This window comes from Mya arenaria, chromosome 7 (genome assembly GCF_026914265.1).
Source record: "Mya arenaria isolate MELC-2E11 chromosome 7, ASM2691426v1".
Lineage (NCBI taxonomy): Eukaryota > Metazoa > Mollusca > Bivalvia > Myida > Myidae > Mya > Mya arenaria.
This window is the reverse complement of record NC_069128.1, coordinates 26,350,366-26,376,965: the sequence shown is the minus strand read 5'-3', so window position 1 is coordinate 26,376,965 and position 26,600 is coordinate 26,350,366. Positions and strand designations below refer to the sequence as shown.

At 35.9% G+C, this 26,600-nt stretch overlaps 1 protein-coding gene across 1 annotated transcript in view; it reads right to left on the bottom strand.

The window, feature by feature from the left end:
* Window positions 1–14,805, bottom strand: part of LOC128240830 (MPN domain-containing protein-like) — a 34,979-nt gene extending 20,174 nt beyond the window's left edge. Inside the window, exons 1-5 of the mRNA XM_052957747.1 lie at window positions 14,677–14,805; window positions 1,815–1,937; window positions 805–884; window positions 458–604; window positions 85–174 (exon numbers count right to left, since the gene is read on the bottom strand). Of these exons, the coding sequence (XP_052813707.1) occupies window positions 85–174; window positions 458–604; window positions 805–884; window positions 1,815–1,937; window position 14,677 (441 nt within the window). The 5' untranslated portion in view covers window positions 14,678–14,805. The remainder of the gene's footprint in view (window positions 1–84; window positions 175–457; window positions 605–804; window positions 885–1,814; window positions 1,938–14,676) is intronic.
* Window positions 14,806–26,600: the final 11,795 nt, after the last annotated feature.

Sequence of the window (26,600 nt, the reverse complement as noted above, 5' to 3'; positions counted from 1 at the left end):
GTGAGCCGGGTATGTTTTGTTTGCATGTACTGTAGTGTTACCTGTGAGCCGGGTATGTTTTGTTTGCATCTACTGTAGTGTTACCTGTGAGCCGGGTATGTTGGGTTTGCGAGGCTTTTGTTGTCGGAACCAGCTGGTTTTCCATGAGTCCAGTTTCCTGCCCTTGTACTTCACCTGAGCCAACAAGTAGACACATCATGGATAATTGGGTGAAATACTTTTTTTTAGAATGAACATCTATGGATTTATGTGCAATTGTAGTACAATCAATAATGTGACGATTTGCTTTTCTACCTGGTAAGTCTGATTGTCACTTAAATGTAGTTTTAAAGACTCAAGACACTCAATGCACTTTAACATTACATATAAAGTATTATGTGAGGATCAGGGCTTCCATCTTAAAATATATATTAATCAGGGTGTATGATACCTGTATCCATATTTCACTAGAACTTACAGATGCCCATCCACAACCAGACTTCTTGGCCGGATTGACAAGCTTCTTACAGAAGATTGCCCATGAGCTAGGTGAGCCGAACACTTCCCCCGTCTCACACGACTTGATCTTCCCGTTAGGTAGCAGGTCTGCAGTAAACTTCTGGCCCTAAACATCATAACATTGTCAGCTATGTTTAAGACTGGTTGCATGCACTTTATCACAAAGAGAAGCCCTATTCCCTATTCTCACCTATACCAACAGGATTTTTATTTCAACCCCTCTTTTCTTTAGTTTACCACAATTTACAAAACAGATGTGGAAGTTCTTCACAACAGGAGGTGACTTTAATATGACTTGTGAGTTACCAGATATTCAAGGGAGAGAACCCCTTCTCCAGCCTGTATCATTCCGTCAGCCATCAACATCTGAATGGTCACTCCTCGACCTGCAAACACCACAAGGTAAAAAACACTGCAGCTTGTAGTACAAGAACGCAAGAACAAGTTTTTAAGACTCTCATAAGAAAAAAACTCGGGTATAAAAACAACAATGACAGGTGACACAATAATGATACTTTAGGTAATAATTATCCACTTCAATATGAATATATTTCACAACAAATATTTTATCACCCTTATAATAAATCATGTAGGTGAAACAATATTCATGAATTTTTTACATATGTGTCATAAAGTCACAAAATTTAAGTTATTTCCATATTAAAACAAAAAAAAACAAATTTTAAGATTTTACCATGGCTGTGAAGTTATTTGGGGATTACATCATACAAGAAATACCGTATAACTCTCTGGAAATGGGTTAAAACTTCCAAAATTGATTCCTTGGAAGTTGAAGAAGTTCCATAATTTTGAAAAAAAACTTCCAAAAGTGAAAGCAAAATACCAAACCCTGGTATCAATATCACTTTTTAAGTCACATTTTCAATCAGTCTTGAAGTAAAATGAATTATTATAAAATAAATCAGGATTTTTTTTGGTATTCAGGAGAACTTAAACTTCCAAATTTCAGAGTAAACTTCCAATATGATGGACAGGAAGTTCATACTTCCAGTTTCAAATTCTTAATGGAAGCCCTTATTACAGTTATGGTTCCTGTACACTACACTTCGCCCATCATGTTCTATCATTGTATGAAATACATTTTTTGGTTGTATAATCAAATTCCATCAAGTAGTTTTTTAGTTATGCTCCGGACAAGAAAAATTGCAACTGACTGACCGACTGACCACAGGGTGACTTCAATATACCCCCTTTAAACTTTGTTTGTCGGGGGTGTTATGATGAAAGGACTTTGGCTTGCTGAACCAAATTTTAATTTTGATGACTGGCAGAAAGCTTGCGAAACTGTGGCATACCTGTGATGGCATGCCTGGCCCTCTTCTCTGGAGTGGACTGTTCCATTTGGAGCTCCTCCCCCTCTTCCACATCTTCTATTAACTCTTCGGAGTCCTCCAGACATGCCTCTTCACTCACACTCACTGAATTTAATGACAGTATAAATCAACATTGCTTATACGGGTACACCATTGGACATGACGTCAAAAGTTAACACCCACAAAAATCTTATTTGTGATTGAAGATATTTTCATGCGGATTATGTAACACTGTAACTGCATTTTTAATTGTCTATCAAACAATCAGCACAAAAATGCAGTTTTCAATGTATTTCAAATAATGCGATCTTTAGGGTCACTTCACAGTATAACTACCATAGATAGCTGCTATAACTACCATAGATAGCTGCTATAACTACCATAGATAGCTGCTATAACTACCACAGATAGCTGCTATAACTACCATAGATAGCTGCTATAACTACCATAGATAGCAGCTAAAACTACCATAGATAGCAGTTATAACTACCATAGATAGCAGCTGTAACTACCATAGATAGCTGCCATAGATAGCTGCTATAACTACCATAGATAGCTGCTATAACTACCATAGATAGCTGCTATAACTACCATAGATAGCTGCTATAACTACCATAGATAGCTGCTATAACTACCATAGATAGCTGCTATAACTACCATAGATAGCTGCTATAACTACCATAGATAGCTGCTATAACTACCATAGATAGCTGCTATAACTACCATGGATAGCAGCTATAACTACCATAGATAGCTGCTAAAACTACCATAGATAGCTGCTAAAACTACCATAGATAGCTGCTAAAACTACCATAGATAGCTGCTAAAACTACCATAGATAGCTGCTAAAACTACCATAGATAGCTGCTAAAACTACCATAGATAGCTGCTAAAACTACCATAGATAGCTGCTAAAACTACCATAGATAGCTGCTAAAACTACCATAGATAGCAGCTATAACTACCATAGATAGCTGCTAAAACTACCATAGATAGCAGCTTTAACTACCATAGATAGCTGCTATAACTACCATAGATAGCAGCTTTAACTACCATAGATAGCTGCTATAACTACCAAAGATAGCTGCTATAACTACCATAGATAGCTGCTAAAACTACCATAGATAGCTGCTATAACTACCATAGATAGCAGCTAAAACTACCATAGATAGCTGCTATAACTACCATAGATAGCTACTATAACTACCATAGATAGCTGCTAAAACTTCCATAGATAGCTGCTATAACTACCATAGATAGCAGCTAAAACTACCATAGATAGCTGCTATAACTACCATAGATAGCTGCTATAACTACCATATATAGCTGCTATAACTTCCATAGATAGCTGCTATAACTACCATAGATAGCTGCTATAACTACCATAGATAGCTGCTATAACTACCATAGATAGCTGCTATAACTACCATAGATAGCTGTTATAACTACCATAGATAGCAGCTATAACTACCATAGATAGCAGCTATAACTACCATAGATAGCTGCTATAACTACCATAGATAGCTGCTATAACTACCATAGATAGCAGCTATAACTACCATAGATAGCTGCTATAACTACCATAGATAGCAGCTAAAACTACCATAGATAGCTGCTATAACTACCATAGATAGCAGCTAAAACTACCATAGATAGCTGCTATAACTACCATAGATAGCAGCTAAAACTACCATAGATAGCTGCTATAACTACCATAGATAGCAGCTGTAACTACCATAGATAGCTGCTATAACTACCATAGATAGCTGCTATAACTACCATAGATAGCTGCTATAACTACCATAGATAGCAGCTAAAACTACCATAGATAGCAGCTATAACTACCATAGATAGCAGCTAAAACTACCATAGATAGCAGCTATAACTACCATAGATAGCAGCTGTAACTACCATAGATAGCTGCTATAACTACCATAGATAGCAGCTGTAACTACCATAGATAGCAGCTGTAACTACCATAGATAGCTGCTATAACTACCATAGATAGCAGCTGTAACTCCCATAGATAGCTGCTATAACTACCATATATACTATAACTACCATATATAGCTGCTATAACTACCATAGATAGCTGCTATAACTACCATAGATAGCTGCTATAACTACCATAGATAGCAGCTAAAACTACCATAGAAAGCAGCTATAACTACCATAGATAGCAGCTGTAAGTACCATAGATAGCTGCTATAACTACCATAGAAAGCAACTACCATAGATAGCTGCTATAACTACCATAGATAGCAGCTATAACTACCATAGATAGCTGCTATAACTACCATAGATAGCTGCTAAAACTACCATAGATAGCAGCTATAACTACCATAGATAGCTGCTATAACTACCATAGATAGCAGCTTTAACTACCATAGATAGCTGCTATAACTACCATAGATAGCAGCTTTAACTACCATAGATAGCTGCTATAACTACCATAGATAGCTGCTATAACTACCATAGATAGCTGCTAAAACTACCATAGATAGCTGCTATAACTACCATAGATAGCAGCTAAAACTACCATAGATAGCTGCTATAACTACCATAGATAGCTACTAAAACTACCATAGATAGCTGCTAAAACTTCCATAGATAGCTGCTATAACTACCATAGATAGCAGCTAAAACTACCACAGATAGCTGCTATAACTACCATAGATAGCAGCTATAACTACCATATATAGCTGCTATAACTTCCATAGATAGCTGCTATAACTACCATAGATAGCTGCTATAACTACCATAGATAGCTGCTATAACTACCATAGATAGCTGCTATAACTACCATAGATAGCTGTTATAACTACCATAGATAGCAGCTATAACTACCATAGATAGCAGCTATAACTACCATAGATAGCTGCTATAACTACCATAGATAGCTGCTATAACTACCATAGATAGCAGCTATAACTACCATAGATAGCTGCTATAACTACCATAGATAGCAGCTAAAACTACCATAGATAGCTGCTATAACTACCATAGATAGCAGCTAAAACTACCATAGATAGCTGCTATAACTACCATAGATAGCAGCTAAAACTACCATAGATAGCTGCTATAACTACCATAGATAGCAGCTGTAACTACCATAGATAGCTGCTATAACTACCATAGATAGCTGCTATAACTACCATAGATAGCTGCTATAACTACCATAGATAGCAGCTATAACTACCATAGATAGCAGCTAAAACTACCATAGATAGCAGCTATAACTACCATAGATAGCAGCTGTAACTACCATAGATAGCTGCTATAACTACCATAGATAGCAGCTGTAACTACCATAGATAGCAGCTGTAACTACCACAGATAGCTGCTATAACTACCATAGATAGCAGCTGTAACTACCATAGATAGCAGCTATAACTACCATAGATAGCTGCTATAACTACCATATATACTATAACTACCATATATAACTGCTATAACTACCATAGATAGCTGCTATAACTACCATAGATAGCTGCTATAACTACCATAGATAGCAGCTAAAACTACCATAGAAAGCAGCTATAACTACCATAGATAGCAGCTGTAATTACCATAGATAGCTGCTATAACTACCATAGAAAGCAGCTGTAACTACCATAGATAGCAGCTATAACTACCATAGATAGCAGCTATAACTACCATAGATAGCTGCTATAACTACCATATATAGCTGCTATAACTTCCATAGATAGCTGCTATAACTACCATAGATAGCAGCTAAAACTACCATAGATAGCTGCTATAACTACCATAGATAGCTGCTATAACTACCATATATAGCTGCTATAACTTCCATAGATAGCTGCTATAACTACCATAGATAGCTGCTATAACTACCATAGATAGCTGCTATAACTACCATAGATAGCTGCTATAACTACCATAGATAGCTGCTATAACTACCATAGATAGCTGCTATAACTACCATAGATAGCTGTTATAACTACCATAGATAGCAGCTATAACTACCATAGATAGCTGCTATAACTACCATAGATAGCAGCTATAACTACCATAGATAGCTGCTATAACTACCATAGATAGCAGCTAAAACTACCATAGATAGCTGCTATAACTACCATAGATAGCTGCTATAACTACCATAGATAGCTGCTATAACTACCATAGATAGCTGCTATAACTACCATAGATAGCTGTTATAACTACCATAGATAGCAGCTATAACTACCATAGATAGCTGCTATAACTACCATAGATAGCAGCTATAACTACCATAGATAGCTGCTATAACTACCATAGATAGCAGCTAAAACTACCATAGATAGCTGCTATAACTACCATAGATAGCAGCTAAAACTACCATAGATAGCTGCTATAACTACCATAGATAGCAGCTAAAACTACCATAGATAGCTGCTATAACTACCATAGATAGCAGCTGTAACTACCATAGATAGCTGCTATAACTACCATAGATAGCTGCTATAACTACCATAGATAGCTGCTATAACTACCATAGATAGCAGCTATAACTACCATAGATAGCAGCTAAAACTACCATAGATAGCAGCTATAACTACCATAGATAGCAGCTGTAACTACCATAGATAGCTGCTATAACTACCATAGATAGCAGCTGTAACTACCATAGATAGCTGCTGTAACTACCATAGATAGCAGCTGTAACTACCATAGATAGCAGCTATAACTACCATAGATAGCTGCTATAACTACCATATATACTATAACTACCATATATAGCTGCTATAACTACCATAGATAGCTGCTATAACTACCATAGATAGCTGCTATAACTACCATAGATAGCTGCTATAACTACCATAGATAGCTGCTATAACTACCATAGATAGCAGCTATAACTACCATAGATAGCTGCTAAAACTACCATAGATAGCTGCTAAAACTACCATAGATAGCTGCTAAAACTACCATAGATAGCTGCTAAAACTACCATAGATAGCTGCTAAAACTACCATAGATAGCTGCTAAAACTACCATAGATAGCTGCTAAAACTACCATAGATAGCTGCTAAAACTACCATAGATAGCTGCTAAAACTACCATAGATAGCAGCTATAACTACCATAGATAGCTGCTAAAACTACCATAGATAGCAGCTTTAACTACCATAGATAGCTGCTATAACTACCATAGATAGCAGCTTTAACTACCATAGATAGCTGCTATAACTACCAAAGATAGCTGCTATAACTACCATAGATAGCTGCTAAAACTACCATAGATAGCTGCTATAACTACCATAGATAGCAGCTAAAACTACCATAGATAGCTGCTATAACTACCATAGATAGCTACTATAACTACCATAGATAGCTGCTAAAACTTCCATAGATAGCTGCTATAACTACCATAGATAGCAGCTAAAACTACCATAGATAGCTGCTATAACTACCATAGATAGCTGCTATAACTACCATATATAGCTGCTATAACTTCCATAGATAGCTGCTATAACTACCATAGATAGCTGCTATAACTACCATAGATAGCTGCTATAACTACCATAGATAGCTGCTATAACTACCATAGATAGCTGTTATAACTACCATAGATAGCAGCTATAACTACCATAGATAGCAGCTATAACTACCATAGATAGCTGCTATAACTACCATAGATAGCTGCTATAACTACCATAGATAGCAGCTATAACTACCATAGATAGCTGCTATAACTACCATAGATAGCAGCTAAAACTACCATAGATAGCTGCTATAACTACCATAGATAGCAGCTAAAACTACCATAGATAGCTGCTATAACTACCATAGATAGCAGCTAAAACTACCATAGATAGCTGCTATAACTACCATAGATAGCAGCTGTAACTACCATAGATAGCTGCTATAACTACCATAGATAGCTGCTATAACTACCATAGATAGCTGCTATAACTACCATAGATAGCAGCTAAAACTACCATAGATAGCAGCTATAACTACCATAGATAGCAGCTAAAACTACCATAGATAGCAGCTATAACTACCATAGATAGCAGCTGTAACTACCATAGATAGCTGCTATAACTACCATAGATAGCAGCTGTAACTACCATAGATAGCAGCTGTAACTACCATAGATAGCTGCTATAACTACCATAGATAGCAGCTGTAACTCCCATAGATAGCTGCTATAACTACCATATATACTATAACTACCATATATAGCTGCTATAACTACCATAGATAGCTGCTATAACTACCATAGATAGCTGCTATAACTACCATAGATAGCAGCTAAAACTACCATAGAAAGCAGCTATAACTACCATAGATAGCAGCTGTAAGTACCATAGATAGCTGCTATAACTACCATAGAAAGCAACTACCATAGATAGCTGCTATAACTACCATAGATAGCAGCTATAACTACCATAGATAGCTGCTATAACTACCATAGATAGCTGCTAAAACTACCATAGATAGCAGCTATAACTACCATAGATAGCTGCTATAACTACCATAGATAGCAGCTTTAACTACCATAGATAGCTGCTATAACTACCATAGATAGCAGCTTTAACTACCATAGATAGCTGCTATAACTACCATAGATAGCTGCTATAACTACCATAGATAGCTGCTAAAACTACCATAGATAGCTGCTATAACTACCATAGATAGCAGCTAAAACTACCATAGATAGCTGCTATAACTACCATAGATAGCTACTAAAACTACCATAGATAGCTGCTAAAACTTCCATAGATAGCTGCTATAACTACCATAGATAGCAGCTAAAACTACCACAGATAGCTGCTATAACTACCATAGATAGCAGCTATAACTACCATATATAGCTGCTATAACTTCCATAGATAGCTGCTATAACTACCATAGATAGCTGCTATAACTACCATAGATAGCTGCTATAACTACCATAGATAGCTGCTATAACTACCATAGATAGCTGTTATAACTACCATAGATAGCAGCTATAACTACCATAGATAGCAGCTATAACTACCATAGATAGCTGCTATAACTACCATAGATAGCTGCTATAACTACCATAGATAGCAGCTATAACTACCATAGATAGCTGCTATAACTACCATAGATAGCAGCTAAAACTACCATAGATAGCTGCTATAACTACCATAGATAGCAGCTAAAACTACCATAGATAGCTGCTATAACTACCATAGATAGCAGCTAAAACTACCATAGATAGCTGCTATAACTACCATAGATAGCAGCTGTAACTACCATAGATAGCTGCTATAACTACCATAGATAGCTGCTATAACTACCATAGATAGCTGCTATAACTACCATAGATAGCAGCTATAACTACCATAGATAGCAGCTAAAACTACCATAGATAGCAGCTATAACTACCATAGATAGCAGCTGTAACTACCATAGATAGCTGCTATAACTACCATAGATAGCAGCTGTAACTACCATAGATAGCAGCTGTAACTACCACAGATAGCTGCTATAACTACCATAGATAGCAGCTGTAACTACCATAGATAGCAGCTATAACTACCATAGATAGCTGCTATAACTACCATATATACTATAACTACCATATATAACTGCTATAACTACCATAGATAGCTGCTATAACTACCATAGATAGCTGCTATAACTACCATAGATAGCAGCTAAAACTACCATAGAAAGCAGCTATAACTACCATAGATAGCAGCTGTAATTACCATAGATAGCTGCTATAACTACCATAGAAAGCAGCTGTAACTACCATAGATAGCAGCTATAACTACCATAGATAGCAGCTATAACTACCATAGATAGCTGCTATAACTACCATATATAGCTGCTATAACTTCCATAGATAGCTGCTATAACTACCATAGATAGCAGCTAAAACTACCATAGATAGCTGCTATAACTACCATAGATAGCTGCTATAACTACCATATATAGCTGCTATAACTTCCATAGATAGCTGCTATAACTACCATAGATAGCTGCTATAACTACCATAGATAGCTGCTATAACTACCATAGATAGCTGCTATAACTACCATAGATAGCTGCTATAACTACCATAGATAGCTGCTATAACTACCATAGATAGCTGTTATAACTACCATAGATAGCAGCTATAACTACCATAGATAGCTGCTATAACTACCATAGATAGCAGCTATAACTACCATAGATAGCTGCTATAACTACCATAGATAGCAGCTAAAACTACCATAGATAGCTGCTATAACTACCATAGATAGCTGCTATAACTACCATAGATAGCTGCTATAACTACCATAGATAGCTGCTATAACTACCATAGATAGCTGTTATAACTACCATAGATAGCAGCTATAACTACCATAGATAGCTGCTATAACTACCATAGATAGCAGCTATAACTACCATAGATAGCTGCTATAACTACCATAGATAGCAGCTAAAACTACCATAGATAGCTGCTATAACTACCATAGATAGCAGCTAAAACTACCATAGATAGCTGCTATAACTACCATAGATAGCAGCTAAAACTACCATAGATAGCTGCTATAACTACCATAGATAGCAGCTGTAACTACCATAGATAGCTGCTATAACTACCATAGATAGCTGCTATAACTACCATAGATAGCTGCTATAACTACCATAGATAGCAGCTATAACTACCATAGATAGCAGCTAAAACTACCATAGATAGCAGCTATAACTACCATAGATAGCAGCTGTAACTACCATAGATAGCTGCTATAACTACCATAGATAGCAGCTGTAACTACCATAGATAGCTGCTGTAACTACCATAGATAGCAGCTGTAACTACCATAGATAGCAGCTATAACTACCATAGATAGCTGCTATAACTACCATATATACTATAACTACCATATATAGCTGCTATAACTACCATAGATAGCTGCTATAACTACCATAGATAGCTGCTATAACTACCATAGATAGCAGCTAAAACTACCATAGATAGCAGCTGTAACTACCATAGATAGCTGCTATAACTACCATAGAAAGCAGCTGTAACTACCATAGATAGCAGCTATAACTACCATAGATAGCTGCTATAACTACCATAGATAGCTGCTATAACTACCATAGATAGCTGCTATAACTACCATAGATAGCTGCTATAACTACCATAGATAGCAGCTAAAACTACCACAGATAGCTGCTATAACTACCATAGATAGCTGCTGTAACTACCATAGATAGCTGCTATAACTACCATAGAAAGCAGCTGTAACTACCATAGATAGCAGCTATAACTACCATAGATAGCTGCTATAACTACCATAGATATCTGCTATAACTACCATAGATAGCTGCTATAACTACCATATATACTATAACTACCATATATAACTGCTATAACTACCATAGATAGCTGCTATAACTACCATAGATAGCTGTTATAACTACCATAGATAGCAGCTATAACTACCATAGATAGCAGCTATAACTACCATAGATAGCTGCTATAACTACCATAGATAGCTGCTATAACTACCATATATAGCTGCTATAACTTCCATAGATAGCTGCTATAACTACCATAGATAGCTGCTATAACTACCATAGATAGCTGCTATAACTACCATAGATAGCTGCTATAACTACCATAGATAGCTGCTATAACTACCATAGATAGCTGCTATAACTACCATAGATAGCTGCTAAAACTACCATAGATAGCAGCTAAAACTAACATAAAATAACAGCTTAAACTAACATAGATAGCAGCTTTCCACTATATTTGGAAAGCATATTTGTCACAAATTCCTGCGTTGAAACCAGAGCACATATGCACCTACGCTTTACATTGTAGCTCCCATTTTTTAATGAAAATAGTTTTATTTTGTTTTATCATTGAAATGAGCTTGAAATGAGCTTTATTTATGTGCTTTGTTTTCAAAGTGCTATTTTGTAATTAGTATGAATGTTGTGTTTTGTTATTTAACAACATCATTTTTTTCATGATTACATAAATCTATTAAGGAATACAGAACAGTTTGAACAGTAGGGAAATTGTAAAGGATAAGTGCAGAAGGTAAGGAAAATATGGTGTATAGATTCTCTTCTTTACTGGATATAAGGTAGAGAAATAATATGTTCTATGACTGTTGAGAGGTGTATTGAATGTATCAAGGTATAAAATGAAAAAATGCAATACTGCTTGGCTTAAATGTTCTGGTTTAGATCCTGCCAGGTTTGAGCCAACAGGATGTTACTGTATTTAACTTGTTTTGATATTTTATCAATTAAATGAGTATGAAGGGTACATGCAGTGTTTATTACATGTTGCTGCCATATAAATGGTAACATTTTCATTGTTTTCAAATATATAAACTTTGACATTTTCATGACAAGAAAATAGGGTTTGGTATAATTAATAAATTTATGACAATAGGGTTATTTACTGACATAATCAAAGGTATCAAACCTAATATGTTTTTCACCATTTCATTAACTACAGTTAAATTTACATACATTGTAAAACAAGTAATCAGGGGTTGACACTAATACAGGCCCACGGTCCCGTGGCATGTAAAAATTGGGAAGGGACAGTGAATAAGCAAAGTTTACTGTTCCTTAGGGACAGTGGATTTTCCAGCCAAATTTGACCTACTGTGTCTCGAAAAAGCTTGAATTATAAAAATAAACATAATTATTTATAAACAACAGTTACTGATCTATTTCTGGAATCCCTCGACATCAGGATTTTTCGTTTCTTTTCGCCCCAGTCAATATTTCATATGGGGAATAACGAGGAACGGATATTTAAGTATCTGTTTTAATCAAGGTTTTAAAATTTGTGGCAATTTACAACACAAAATACCCCGGAAATCTATGGGGGGTTTTATTGCTTTTTAAAATGATAAAATTAACAGTTTCTTAAACTAAGGTTAAAAACTCACAAATTAAAGTTCAGTGGAATGATTTGTATCGTAGTCCGTTGGTCCATATAAACAGAATACATCGGCAATTTTTCGTAGAATTTCAATCGAGCAACTCCGTGTTTGTTGTTATTATAATCAGTTTTCGCGAACAATAAATTTCGAAACGATTAGTTAATGTGTGGCGTCATATTCCTGGTGTGTGTCTGAGCCAGTTGCCAAAAAATCTAAATCTGCCGCTGAAAATTTGAGCAGCAAGCTGTCTATGAAAAATCGGAGTCAAAAAGGTCTTTTCAGCAGTCCTGGAAAAGTGAGTTTTCGTGGTTAAATTACGATGATGAGAAGCGTCAAATGACTTGCACTATTTGCATCAAATATGAGTCTGAGGGCACCTATGTTACAGGGTGAAGGAATATGAAACGCCAAAGCATCCAGGACCATGCCTCAAGCAAGTCCCATCAAAGTGATACTCTAGGGTAATGATGAAGATCTGGAGGAAGACTTAGCTCGGTAGGACCTGATCTCTTTGAAAAACAGATCTTATAAACTGTTAATGAATTTAATGGAATAAATGTGAAAACAGTCATACAGTATTTTAAGTCTTTCTTTTTGGTATATTAGCTACACTATACCACAAACACACTTTAGTATAAGGGCCTGTAGATTTTCAGAAGGGCCTGTACATTTCAAAAGTTGGTGTTCCTTCGGGACAGTTGTCCAAAAAAGTTAGTGTCAACCCCTGGTAATCTTGACTTCCTGTTGGTGTCCATGTGTGCTAGACCTTTTGATTCTACATCACAGAGTTAGAACAGAGTTTTAAAAACTATTTTCTGTTGAATATTTTGATATACATAAATGTGTCCTGTCTTTGTGTAGGTAACGGTCCGCTGTAGGTGCGTTCAAAAAAAAATTCCGTATAAAATGGTATGTTCATAGTACATATGGTTGGTTATATGCAAATTAGCAAAGCCCGGGCTCTGTGTGGATAGAGAATTTAGTGTATATAAAGACCAGCGGACCCCTTCAGTGTCGAGCATGCTTTTCCCTGAAGGGATCTGTTGGTGTTTGTTTCATTACGCCAGAAAGCTCGGCTATCTGGTGTTTGTTTGACGGTGCACGTTACAAATGGTGGCAGCGGTAGGATATTGACAACTGCCGGAACGGAGTTGCCTTACCCATGTGATTCCTAGACCAAGACTCGAGACGAGTCTTCTCGGAGGGGAAAGTAATGTAACGGTCTGCTGTAGGCGGCGGAGGTGCGTTCATAATAATATTCCATATAAAACGGAAGTATGTTCATAGTACATATGGTTGGTTATATGCAAATTAGCAAAGCCCGGGCTCTGTGTGGATAGAGAATTTAGTGTATATAAAGATCAGCGGACCCCTTCAGGGTGGAGCATGCTTTTCCCTGAAGGGATCTGTTGGTGTTCCAATGGCTCGCACGTTACATGTATATAAAGTTGATCGATCCGAATATCAATGTATTTTAATAAAAATCCAGTTTTTATGACGTCAGTGGCCCATATCATGTTTTTGGCTGGTCAGGACCTCGACAAAAATATAATATTGGCGGCTGACATCATATAATATGACTGTACCCAGCACAGGCAGGAATAATGGGCAGCTGTTGGGCTCTGCATCATACATTCATTTTTGGCATGCTCTTGTACTTTATTTTCATTTCTAGAGGGCAACAGACTCATAAATAATTATGTAAATTTGACTCAAGTTTTTATTCTATTTTATAGGGACGAGTTTTAAAAATAACAATAAGTGCTTGGAGCACGGCTAAGAGTATATTTAATTTACTTAACGCTATCCCTCTACTGTAGACTCTACTGGTCTATATTAAGTTAATAATTAACACTCATTTCAGTTGGCGCAAACTACGAATATTTATAAATAGGATATTTTATTAAAAGGAGATTTCAACACGAACATAAACATGTGAATCACAAATCTTTTCCTTACTGGTCAAATTAATTGATGTTATTTGGTCGAAAAATAATTATCTTTGTCTGCTTCTCCATATCATTAGACGCTTTGTTTACGTTCTTTAACGGTCTTTAAGGGCGATACTATATCCCCGCTATATCCCGGTCTCTCCCCGTATTTCCCGGTCTTATCCGGTCTCCAAGTTCCCGATTAAAATAAAGGATGTATTCGGAAAACGGATTGTTTTGCCGATGTTCGGTAAACAAAATCGACAATCTATTCGCTCGTTATATGTTACAAAACGAAAATTAATATATTAAGTTCATGTCTTAATTTCTGCTATTGGTCATAGATGTATTAAAATGAATGATGCGATGACAATGAATTTTGCTTGTTAGTCGCATCTTTTATGCTCATGATTTTTTCAAAAGATAAGATATGAAGTTAGAGGTAAGCAAGTGTAAGTAGTAACTGAAAATTGTAAACCTCAAGCCGATGTTCTAGTACATTCTCAGTATAGTGTGGAAACATATGAGATGACCGGGTTCGAAATAAGGATTGATAAATAGGTGTCAAATACCAAAGCGGGACCATAATTTTACTTTATAATAGTGATTTTTTCGGACTAGCGATTTCGGATTAACGATTAAAAATTTAGTTAGACAAAGAAGGAATAAAATCGGGACCGAAAAATAATTTCGAAATAGCGATCATTTCGGTTGAACGGTGTTCGGAATAGCGGTGTTCAACTGTATTTTAAAATATATTCAAAGGTAGCCCAAGCTTTGTTCTGTCTTGCTTGTTTTTGAAAGGATTAAAGCGTGTGTATTTGAAGTTGCACCATTCTTTTCGGAAGAAAATCAAAAGTTTTATCCATTCCTGAAAGAAGATGAAAAGTCGCGATCTATAGCTATAGTCTTCTCTGGTATCCCAAAGACACTCAACATTGAGACATTATGTTCTTGTGAAATGGCAGTGCGATCATTTTTTTAAAAGTTAATCATAAATGAAGTATATTTTTGATTATTTAAGTATTATATCAATATGTTCGTTATGGCAATTATCATCTTGCAATTGTATTATCATTAGTGCATGTTTTATTATTATTATTATTATTATTATTATTATTATTATTATTATTATTATTATTATTATAAACATATTTCGACAAATCTCATTCTGCATGGGCGTGACGACGACATCAATTATGATTCAAAACACGCACAGGCCTGTTCTACTGTATTATCCAGTAATCCAGCCTTTCGTTTTGTATCAAAAACATGTTTTCAACAGATAAACGGTTACACAGATAATCTTCTGTATATCCTTGTTTAATTCGTTAATCGATTTGTTTAAATAATCTCCAATCGTACCATGTTTTATATTAATAAAACATTGAATCTTTAACAAAATGACATAATTATTGTGATGTTGGTATTCCTTTGGTCCACTGCACCACGAAACTGTAGATCCATGTTTAGTTTCGATATCACTGCTAGAATTTCGTCATGGACTTTTATAATGTTAGTTCTATACATCAACATGGGAACAAACGGTATTGTGTTTTGCTTACTTTTTTCTTTAATGCATTACATTTCTTTTCTTTCTTTCTTTTATTACGCTCAACACATTATACATGTGAATAGAGGTAGACATTATATTATAATATAATATAATTATAATATCAAAAACAACAATTAATGAACCAGGTTTTTGGGGTCAGATGTTAAAGCATGATATATTTGAATTTGAAAAGATACACTTAACCATAATTCGTTATAGCCGAACTACTCATCTTAAAAATACTAGGTTATATTGCCAGGTGGGTTTCGCAATGTTTTAAACACAAAATATATGAATTTGCTTGTGAGTATTAGCGTTTCACAATCATTCTCACTCATTATCCTTTGGAAAGATATTATATTGACATCATTTCTATGAATAGCTGATACATATTTTCTTCTTTCATTTGCAAAGTGGGTGCATTCCAGAATGTAATGAAATTCATCGCCAATGTCATTTAAGTTACATAAAGTACATTTTCGGTCTTTTCTTTGAATACCATGACAGCGACCCGTCTCAACGGGCAAATAATTTTTGCAAAGTCTGAAATTTATGAGCGGCTGGATAAACATTTCTGGAATTAAACCATAAAAATCTTCAAACTTATGATCCGAAGACTTAGGAGACTCATTTACAGTACTATTCCAAGATTGCTTGCATTGATCATTTAGCGAGATTTAACAAATATTCCTTTGTATCGTCAAAGTACTGGTTTTGCCATATAAAACTAAGTTCACATTCATCAAAAATATTCTTAACATTATCTAGCCACATATAATGCCTATTATTTCTAATTGACTCATTATAAAGTAGTTTATACAATATCGACGATAAAGTGTAGTTATTGTGAGTAAGTTTATACCAAAATCCTATAATCCGTTTCTTAATAACAATACTGAGTGGGAATCTACCTAATTCGCCATACAGCATAACATGCGGTGTGTTTTCTTTTCTTTACTTTTAAAATAATTATGCTTCATACAATCAGTTTGATTTTTTTCAATTGTGCTAAGGTCTTCAAATCCCCACACTTCACAACCATATAACAAAATTGGTGCAACAGTATTATCAAACAATTTCAATTGGCAATCAATTGTTAAATCTAAATTTCTTATTTTAACATACAGACTAAATAAAGCTTTTCTCGCTTGATCAACAACATGTTTTTTTGGCATTTGCAAATTTTCTATTCTTTGAAAATATTACACCAAGGTATTTAAAAGTTTCTACAACTTCAAACCTTAGACCTAACACTGTAATATTTCTATCCCTTCCAGCTCTATCACCAACTACTAATATCTATATAGTATAACTAATATCTATAACTAATAATATTTTGTCTGACTGCTACGTTTTCTTTGTTTTGTCTGACTAATACATTTTCTTTATTTTTGCTGACTGCTACGTTTTCTTTAGTTTATCTGACTGCTATATTGTTTTTGTTTTGTCTGACTGCTACGTTTTCATTATTTTGTCTGACTTCTACATTTTCATTATTTTGTCTGACTAATACATTTTCTTTATTTTGCCTGACTTCTACGTTTTCTTTATTTTGTCTGACTTCTACGTTTTCTTTATTTTGTCTGACTTCTACGTTTTCTTTATTTTGTCTGACTTCTACGTTTTCTTTGTTTTGTCTGACTGCTACGTTTTCTTTAGTTTATCTGACTGCTATATTGTTTTTATTTTGTCTGACTAATACATTTTCGTTATTTTGTCTGACTAATATATAAACTTTATTTTTGCTGACTTTTACATCTTCTTTATTTTGACTAATGACGTCGTTGTAACTCACGGGGAAAATTTGCCCTTTAAGTATATGGTCATTGAAATATTTTTAATAAGCAGTCAAAAGTTCGTGTAAGAAAAATGCATAAATCACATTGATCAAAAGGTTTACATACTCAAAAAGTGGTACGTCTAAGTCCGCTGCAAGTAGATCGCGTAGTAATTTTATTTTGCAGTTAAACTGCAGACTTTACACTTGGGAATCTTAATTGTGTTTGCAATAATACACTTCAATGGCAATCAATTTAAACTTAGATCAATAAATACAACTCTAAAACACTGCATTTAATCAATGATATAATTCAAAAATTTACGAACTACTTCAACTGATGTACATCCTGTACATCCGAGGTTGTTTTCGATAAAAATGGCCGAGGAGTTCCGAATATGCATGGGCGAAAGCCTCGGGTGGCGGCGGAGGATTCTCCTCCTGGCGGATTGTCCACCCAAATATGTATTTCGGGAAATGTTTTTATACACATGCTATATATTGAGTTTCATGTTTCATGTTACGATATTTCGTAAAAACGGGGTCATTAAATAAATGCCCTACATTCATTCAAAGCTTGTGTTAAGTTTTCCCTTCATCCATACGAGTTCGACCTTCTAAAAGAACTTAATTGCTCCTTCCATTCAATTATTGTAAGATTGTCACAAAATAAGGATCAAATAAGTATGTTAAGTTCATAATTAAATAGTTCAATTTTTATCCTGACTGAAACGAATTATCTAAATGCGACAGAAAAGTTAAATCAGATATTTAAACAAAAAATCATAAAACGTCATAGTTTAAAAAAAATCATTGTCGACGAACTACGACTTGATATAGATATAGAATACAAAAGTATGCATTAATAACATTTTTTAAATTATGTCGAATATTTACTGAAAAAAAACACCTGCCCAAATCGAAAAACCTCAAGGGAGCAACATCAGGTGGGTTGTGGCGTTTATATTTACATTTTTGCTATTAAGAGTAAACCTCGCCATATAAACAGGGTGCATGATCCTGATTGAATGAAGGCCAGGGAGCTTCAATCGGCGAATTCACTATTACTATTTTGCCTTCTAATCAACCTCAAACTAAGTTCATGTATTTTGCTTTGTCAACTAGTGGATGGGATTGGCGGCCGGTCGTCGGGTTCCTCCCAAACATTCATGGTCATTGGATACAGGACTGCCAGATACGGGTCCTACTATAAGAACATGTAAGTGATATTCTGGAACGCCAGTTACGGGTTTACTACATCAACACGTAAGTGATATACACCCCTCACACCGTTATGGGTCTTCCTTCACCAACATATATGTGATATACACGACCGCCTATTACGTATGTGTCATGCTGTGTATTGTACTAAATGTACATGGTAGTACATGTATGTCTCTTTTACTGCAAGTATGCGTATTGTACTGCATGTATGCGTCTTGTACTGCATGTATTTGTATTGTATTGCATGTATGTGTTTTGTACTGCATGTACATTTTGTATTTGTATTGTACTGCATGTATGCGTCTTGTACTGCATGTATTTGTATTGTATTGCATGTATGTGTCTTGTACTGCATGTATGTGTCTTGTACTGTATGTATGTGTCGTGTACTGCATGTATGTGTCGTGTACTGCATATATGTGTGAATGACCCTACATGTATGTGTCTTGTACTGCATGTATGTGTCTTGAACTGCATGTATATGAACGTGTATACATGTGTATGCTACTGCATGTATGTGTATGATACTGCATGAATGTTTATGGTACTGCGTGTATGTGTATGGCACTGCATGAACGTGTATGATACTGCATGAATGTTTATGGTACTGCGTGTATGTTTATGGTACTGCGTGTATGTTTATGGTACTGTTTTATGTGTATGGTACTGCATGTATGTGTATGGTACTGAATGTATGTGTATGGTACTGCATGTATGTGTATGGTACTGTTTTATGTGTATGGTACTGCATATACATGGTACTGTATGTATGTGTATGGTACTGCATGTATGTGTATGGTATTGTATGTATTTGTTGGGTACTGATTTATGTGTATGGTACTGCATACACATGGTACTGAATGTATGTGTATGGTACCGCATGTATGTGTATGGTACTGTTTTATGTGTATGGTACTGCATACACATGGTACTGCATGTATGTGTATGGTACTGCATGTATGTGTATGCTACTGCATGTATGTGTATGGTACTGTATGTATGTGTATGGTCCTGCATGTATGTGAATGGTCCTGCATGTATGTGTAAAGTACTGCATACACATGTTACTGCATGTATGTGTATGGAACTGCATGTATGTGTATGGTACTGTTTTATGTGTAAAGTACTGCATACACATGTTACTGCATGTATGTGTATGGTACTGCATGTATGTGTATGGTACTGAATGTATGTGTATGGTACTGTTTTATGTGTATGGTACTGCATACACATGGCACTGCATGTATGAGTATGGTACTGTATGTATGTGTATGGTCCTACATGTATGGGTATGGTACTGTTTTATGTGTATGGTACTGCATACACATGTTACTGCATGTATGTGTATGGAACTGCATGTATGTGTATGGTACTGCATGTATGTGTAAGGATTCTACATCAATCTGTATGGTACTGCATTTATGTGTATGGTACTGCATGTACGTGTATGGTACTGCATGTATGTGTAAGGATCCTACATGTATGTGTATTGTACTGCATGTATGTGTATGGTACTGCATGTATGTGTATGGTACTGCATGTATGTGTATGGTACTGCATGTATGTGAATGGTACTGCATACACATGGCACTGCATGTATGTGTATGGTACTGCATGTATGTGTATGGTACTGCATGTATGTGTATGGTACTGCATGTATGTGTATGGTACTGTTTTATGTGTAAAGTACTGCATACACATGTTACTGCATGTATGTGTATGGTATTGCATGTATGTGTATGGTCCTGTATGTATGTGTATGGTACTGTTTTATGTGTTTGGTACTGCATACACATGGTATTGCATGTATGTGTATGGTACTGCATGTATGTGTATGGTCCTGCATGTATGTGTATGGTACTGTTTTATGTGTATGGTACTGCATACACATGGTATTGCATGTATGTGTATGGTACTGCATGTATGTGTATGGTCCTGCATGTATGTGTATGGTCCTGCATGTATGCGTATGGTACTGCATGTATGTGTATGGTACTGTTTTAAGTGTATGGTACTGCATACACATGGTACTGCATGTATGTGTATGGTACTGCATGTATGTGTATGGTACTGCATGTATGTGTATGGTACTGCATGCATGTGTATGGTACTGCATGTATGTGTATGGTCCTGCATGTATGTGTATGGACCTGCATGTATGTGTATGGTACTGCATGTATGTGTATGGTCCTGCATGTATGTGTATGGTACTGTATGTATGTGTATGGTACTGCATACGCATGGTACTGCATGTATGTGTATGGTACTGCATGTATGTGTATGGTACTGCATGTATGTGTATGGTACTGCATGTATGTGTATGGTACTGCATGTATGTGTATGGTACTGCATGTATGTGTATGGCACTGCATGAATGTGTATGGTACTGCATGTATGTGTATGGTACTGCATGTATGTGTATGGTACTGCATGTATGTGCATGGTACTGCATGTATGTGTATGGTACTGCATGTATGTGTATGGTACTGCATACACATGGTATTGCATGTATGTGTATGGTACTGCATGTATGTGTATGGTCCTGCATGTATGTGAATGGTACTGTTTTAAGTGTATGGTACTGCATACACATGGTACTGCATGTATGTGTATGGTACTGCATGTATGTGTATGGTACTGCATGTATGTGTATGGTCCTGTTTTATGTGTATGGTACAGCATGTATGTGTATGGTACTGCATGCATGTGTATGGTACTGCATGTATGTGTAAGGATCCTACATTTATGTTTATGGTACTGCATGTATGTGCATGGTACTGCATGTATGTGCATGGTCCTGCATGTGTGTGTATGGTACTGCATGTATGTGTATGGTACTGCATGTATGTGTATGGTACTGCATGTATGTGTATGGTACTGCATGTATGTGTATGGTACTGCATGTATGTGTATGGTTCTACATGTGTGTGCATGGTACTGCATGTATGTGTATGGTTCTACATGTGTGTGCATGGTACTGCATGTATGTGTATGGTTCTACATGTGTGTGAATGATACTGCATGTATATGTATGGTTCTACATGTATGTGTATGGTACTGCATGTATGTGTATGGTACTGCATGTATGTGTATGGTACTGCATGTATGTGTATGGTTCTACATGTGTGTGCATGGTACTGCATGTATGTGTATGGTTCTACATGTGTGTGCATGGTACTGCATGTATGTGTATGGTTCTACATGTGTGTGTATGATACTGCATGTATGTGTATGGTTCTACATGTATGTGTATGGTTCTACATGTATGTGTATGGTACTGCATGTATTTTTATGGTACTGCATGTATGTGTATGGTTCTACATGTGTGTGCATGGTACTGCATGTATGTGTATGGTTCTACATGTGTGTGCATGGTACTGCATGTATGTGTATGGTTCTACATGTGTGTGTATGGTACTGCATGTATGTGTATGGTTCTACATGTATGTGTATGGTTCTACATGTATGTGTATGGTACTGCATGTATGTTTATGGTTCTACATGTGTGTGTATGATACTGCATGTATGTGTATGGTTCTACATGTGTGTGCATGGTTCTGCATGTATGTGTATGGTTCTACATGTGTGTGTATGATACTGCATGTATGTGTATGGTTCTACATGTGTGTGTATGGTACTGCATGTATGTGTATGGTTCTACATGTGTGTGTATGATACTGCATGTATGTTTATGGTTCTACATGTGTGTGCATGGTACTGCATGTATGTGTATGGTTCTACATGTGTGTGTATGATACTGCATGTATGTGTATGGTTCTACATGTATGTGTATGGTTCTACATGTGTGTGTATGGTACTGCATGTATGTGTATGGTTCTACATGTGTGTGTATGATACTGCATGTATGTGTATGGTTCTACATGTATGTGTATGGTTCTACATGTGTGTGTATGATACTGCATGCATGATTCCATGCCTACTGTAATGTTACACGTGATTTGTTTTGTCCTTCACTTGTGCGAAATGCCCTACATGATGTATAGCCATACATTCCTACTTTATAACCATACATTTATGCCTTATTTTAGTGAGATGTTTGATTGTTTGGGTGTATGTTTCAGGTTTTACTACAACTCCCGTCCTCGGTCCACTGCCCGCTACACACGGGTGTACAAGACTGTCCCAAACCTCTATCCAGAACTGTACAACTACATGTTTACATGGTTCAAGACGGAAGCATTCATACAATACAATTCCACAGTACATGGCTGTATGTAGCGTTTTATCATTTTGTATTAAAAATATTGAATGGAGAGTTACCGACCTTTTTAAGATTATTTTGAAACTAGATTATAAACTTCGAAAAGAACTCCGGTTACACAGTGTGCATCATTGATCATACACAATGTTACAGATGGACAGCAGGAATATTCTTGAGACTGTAAATGCCGCTATAATCATGAGATAAACAATACTGTACTTCCGTTTCAGCAATATCTGTTTGTGAGAACTATGAAGCCGGAGACAACGGCACGTTTCTTGGTGTGTTTTCATGTCCGCTGCCCTTTGTTCCTGCTACGCATGCGTATTGTTGCGGAGAAAAAAATGCCGAGTACTGCTGCAAGTTTCTGGACCAGTATGTAACACAATATTTTGCGCAAGAAAATTGCTTATTGCAATATCATTTGCTTGCCAAACTTGCTTCAAACTTGATGTGTGATAACAGTTCCACGAACAACCAATTAACACGCTTCTTACACAGTCATGTTTATTTTACAGGCCAAAAAATGCATTGGCTACCGCACTCATGGTTCTATTTGGGGTTGTCATCCTGGTGTTCATCATAACTATCATCATCATCTTGCTGCAAAGTCATTGGAAGAAAAGTAAGTAAAGATTCGATTTTTTTTGTAAACTGTTTGCTTTAATATCGATATGACTCATATGAGTAGCTATCATTAATTGCAATGCAATGAAAACATGTGTCAGGTGCAGCTTTGTCAGCAATACTGCCGTTCTCATTCATCAGTGATTTGATGATGATAAATCCGGTACACAGAGAATCATCACACTGGTGTACGAGAGTGTTATTCATCGCAATTAGACAGAAATCAGCTGTTCGATAACATGTTGTTATTATTTGTAATAGTTATTTTGTTAATTTCAGAAGAAGAACTTGCAAAAATGAAATTAATCCGGCGTATAGGAGTAATGAAAAGACTTGGACTGAAACCATATAATCAGAGTCACAAATCACTGTGGGAAAATTTCGATGATGTTCATTCTGAATCGACGTTCAAAGAAAAAGATGTGTACCTTACTTCTGATGACGAGAGAGACGATAACAATGACGTCCCCAGCAGGGTCGTCACAAGTAATGACACAATCATCATAGGTCATTCTAAAGCGATTTTCGAGGACCAATATCCTTCACCAAAATTTACACGGCCCTTTAAAAATGGCGACCATATTCATGTAGTGGACACAGAAACGGAAACCTGTACGCCAGCTCCACTGCCTCCAATAAGAAAGACAGAGGTGGCAACGGTTAGAAGCAGTGGTTTCCCTGCGAGTTCAGAACCCCCGAGAGACAGCAGAAGGAGAACAGACAGACGAGCACAACATTTGACTGTTTTGGAAGACAACAATAGATACGAGTTACGAGACCTGAGACCATCAGGCAGAGTCAAGTTTAATGTGTACTTAACGTAAGCTGTTAATTACGAATACGTTCGTGATGAAATAAATTATGATAAAGTGATTCCTTGATTCGTTTCTTGGACTTAAAACATGGTTGGATATATTACTTTAAAATGGTGCTGGTTAAAAAGTAAAAGACCCTAAAAGTGGGAAATGAGTAAAGCACTCGGGATGCACGGAGTACAAATTAAGAGTGAAACTTACCTGAAATTTGTAAGTTTATTCAACACATCAGTAATAAAATTAGTGTGATGAAATATGGTGGCAATATGGAATGCAATAAAACGTGTTACTTCAATTGTATAGGTTCTTTTTAATATCTGCAAATTGTTGATAGAGGAATTGCAACGTAAGCACAAATGTGCACGTCCTGCTCGGTGTCAAGGACAAATGGTCCTAACTGAGTAAATGATCAGTGATTTAACATACTTATGCTGTATTTCGAAATGGGATATAGCTTAATGAGTAACCGGTTAAATTATGTTTCTTCTTGTGAATGCATTTCCAACACCTCCTGTGCAGTTTGTTCAAAAACATAAATATAAATACTTTAATATATAGGTAAACGCAGATTTGCTTAACTCATTGGGAACTCTTCGGCCATTTTCCATCGAAAACAACCTCGGATGTATGCCGGTACATCAGTAGTAGTTCGTATAATAATAGTAGAAGTTAATTGTAGTGTTTTAACGAGTATTTTGTATTTTTAAGTGAAAAATGCTTGCCAGTGAAGTGTACCATTAGGTAAATAAAAAGGTTCCCTAGAGTAAAGTAATAAAGTTAAACTGCTAAATTGAAATTACTACGCGATCTATTTGTAGTGTAGTTAAATGTAAAGATTTCTGACATTGTAAACCGTCCATAAACATCCGAGGTTGTTTTACGAGTGAAAATGGCCGAGGAGTTCCGAATCAGAGTTTGCTTAACTTTGACTTTTGATGTTGATTGTGTGGCTCTATACTCAAAAAACGTTTTGTTTTGTTCAATAATCTCGACAGGCTGCATCTACAAAGGTTTATGTCTGATTTAACTATTTTGTTTTCAAGTTTGGCTACTTGCAATTTCGTTGAGACTATTTCGCTATAAGAGTGGAGCGCTAAACTTTCAAATCACATTACACTAAAAGCACTCCTATTTCAGCTAATACTTCGGAAGTTATTAACTTAAAGAAACACATCATTGGTCTTCTTTTTTAAAAAAAACGAAAGTAATACGCACAGTTTAAACGATTTCAGGCAGTCTGATAATTTGTTTTTAAAGTCGCAGATTTCTTAATTTATTGCCCTGAAATAAGTAATATCGCTCATGTTTTTTTTGTAAAATGCACTCAGTTTGTGTATGACGAAATAATTAAAGTGTGGCAGATCATTAGTAGTGTTAAAACGATGATACCAAAAGCTGGAACCCTTCAGTATATGTTGATATATGCTCAAATGATTACAGTTTTGTCATTACGTGATTGGTTGATTGACATTATCACATGATGTTACCAGTGTATTGTTAAAGCTGCATTCTCACATATTAAACGTTTTGACAAATATAAAAATATATTTTGTACTCTGTGAAGAGTTTTGAAGTTAACTTTTGCCATGTTTTGCATGTCTGATCACAGACTTTGTTTGTGACACTCTTATTCAATATCGATACAAACACATATAATACAAACATATATTTTGAGTGATAAACCTTAAACTACTTACTAAACAATGCACTTTTGGAAAATATTGATTACTAA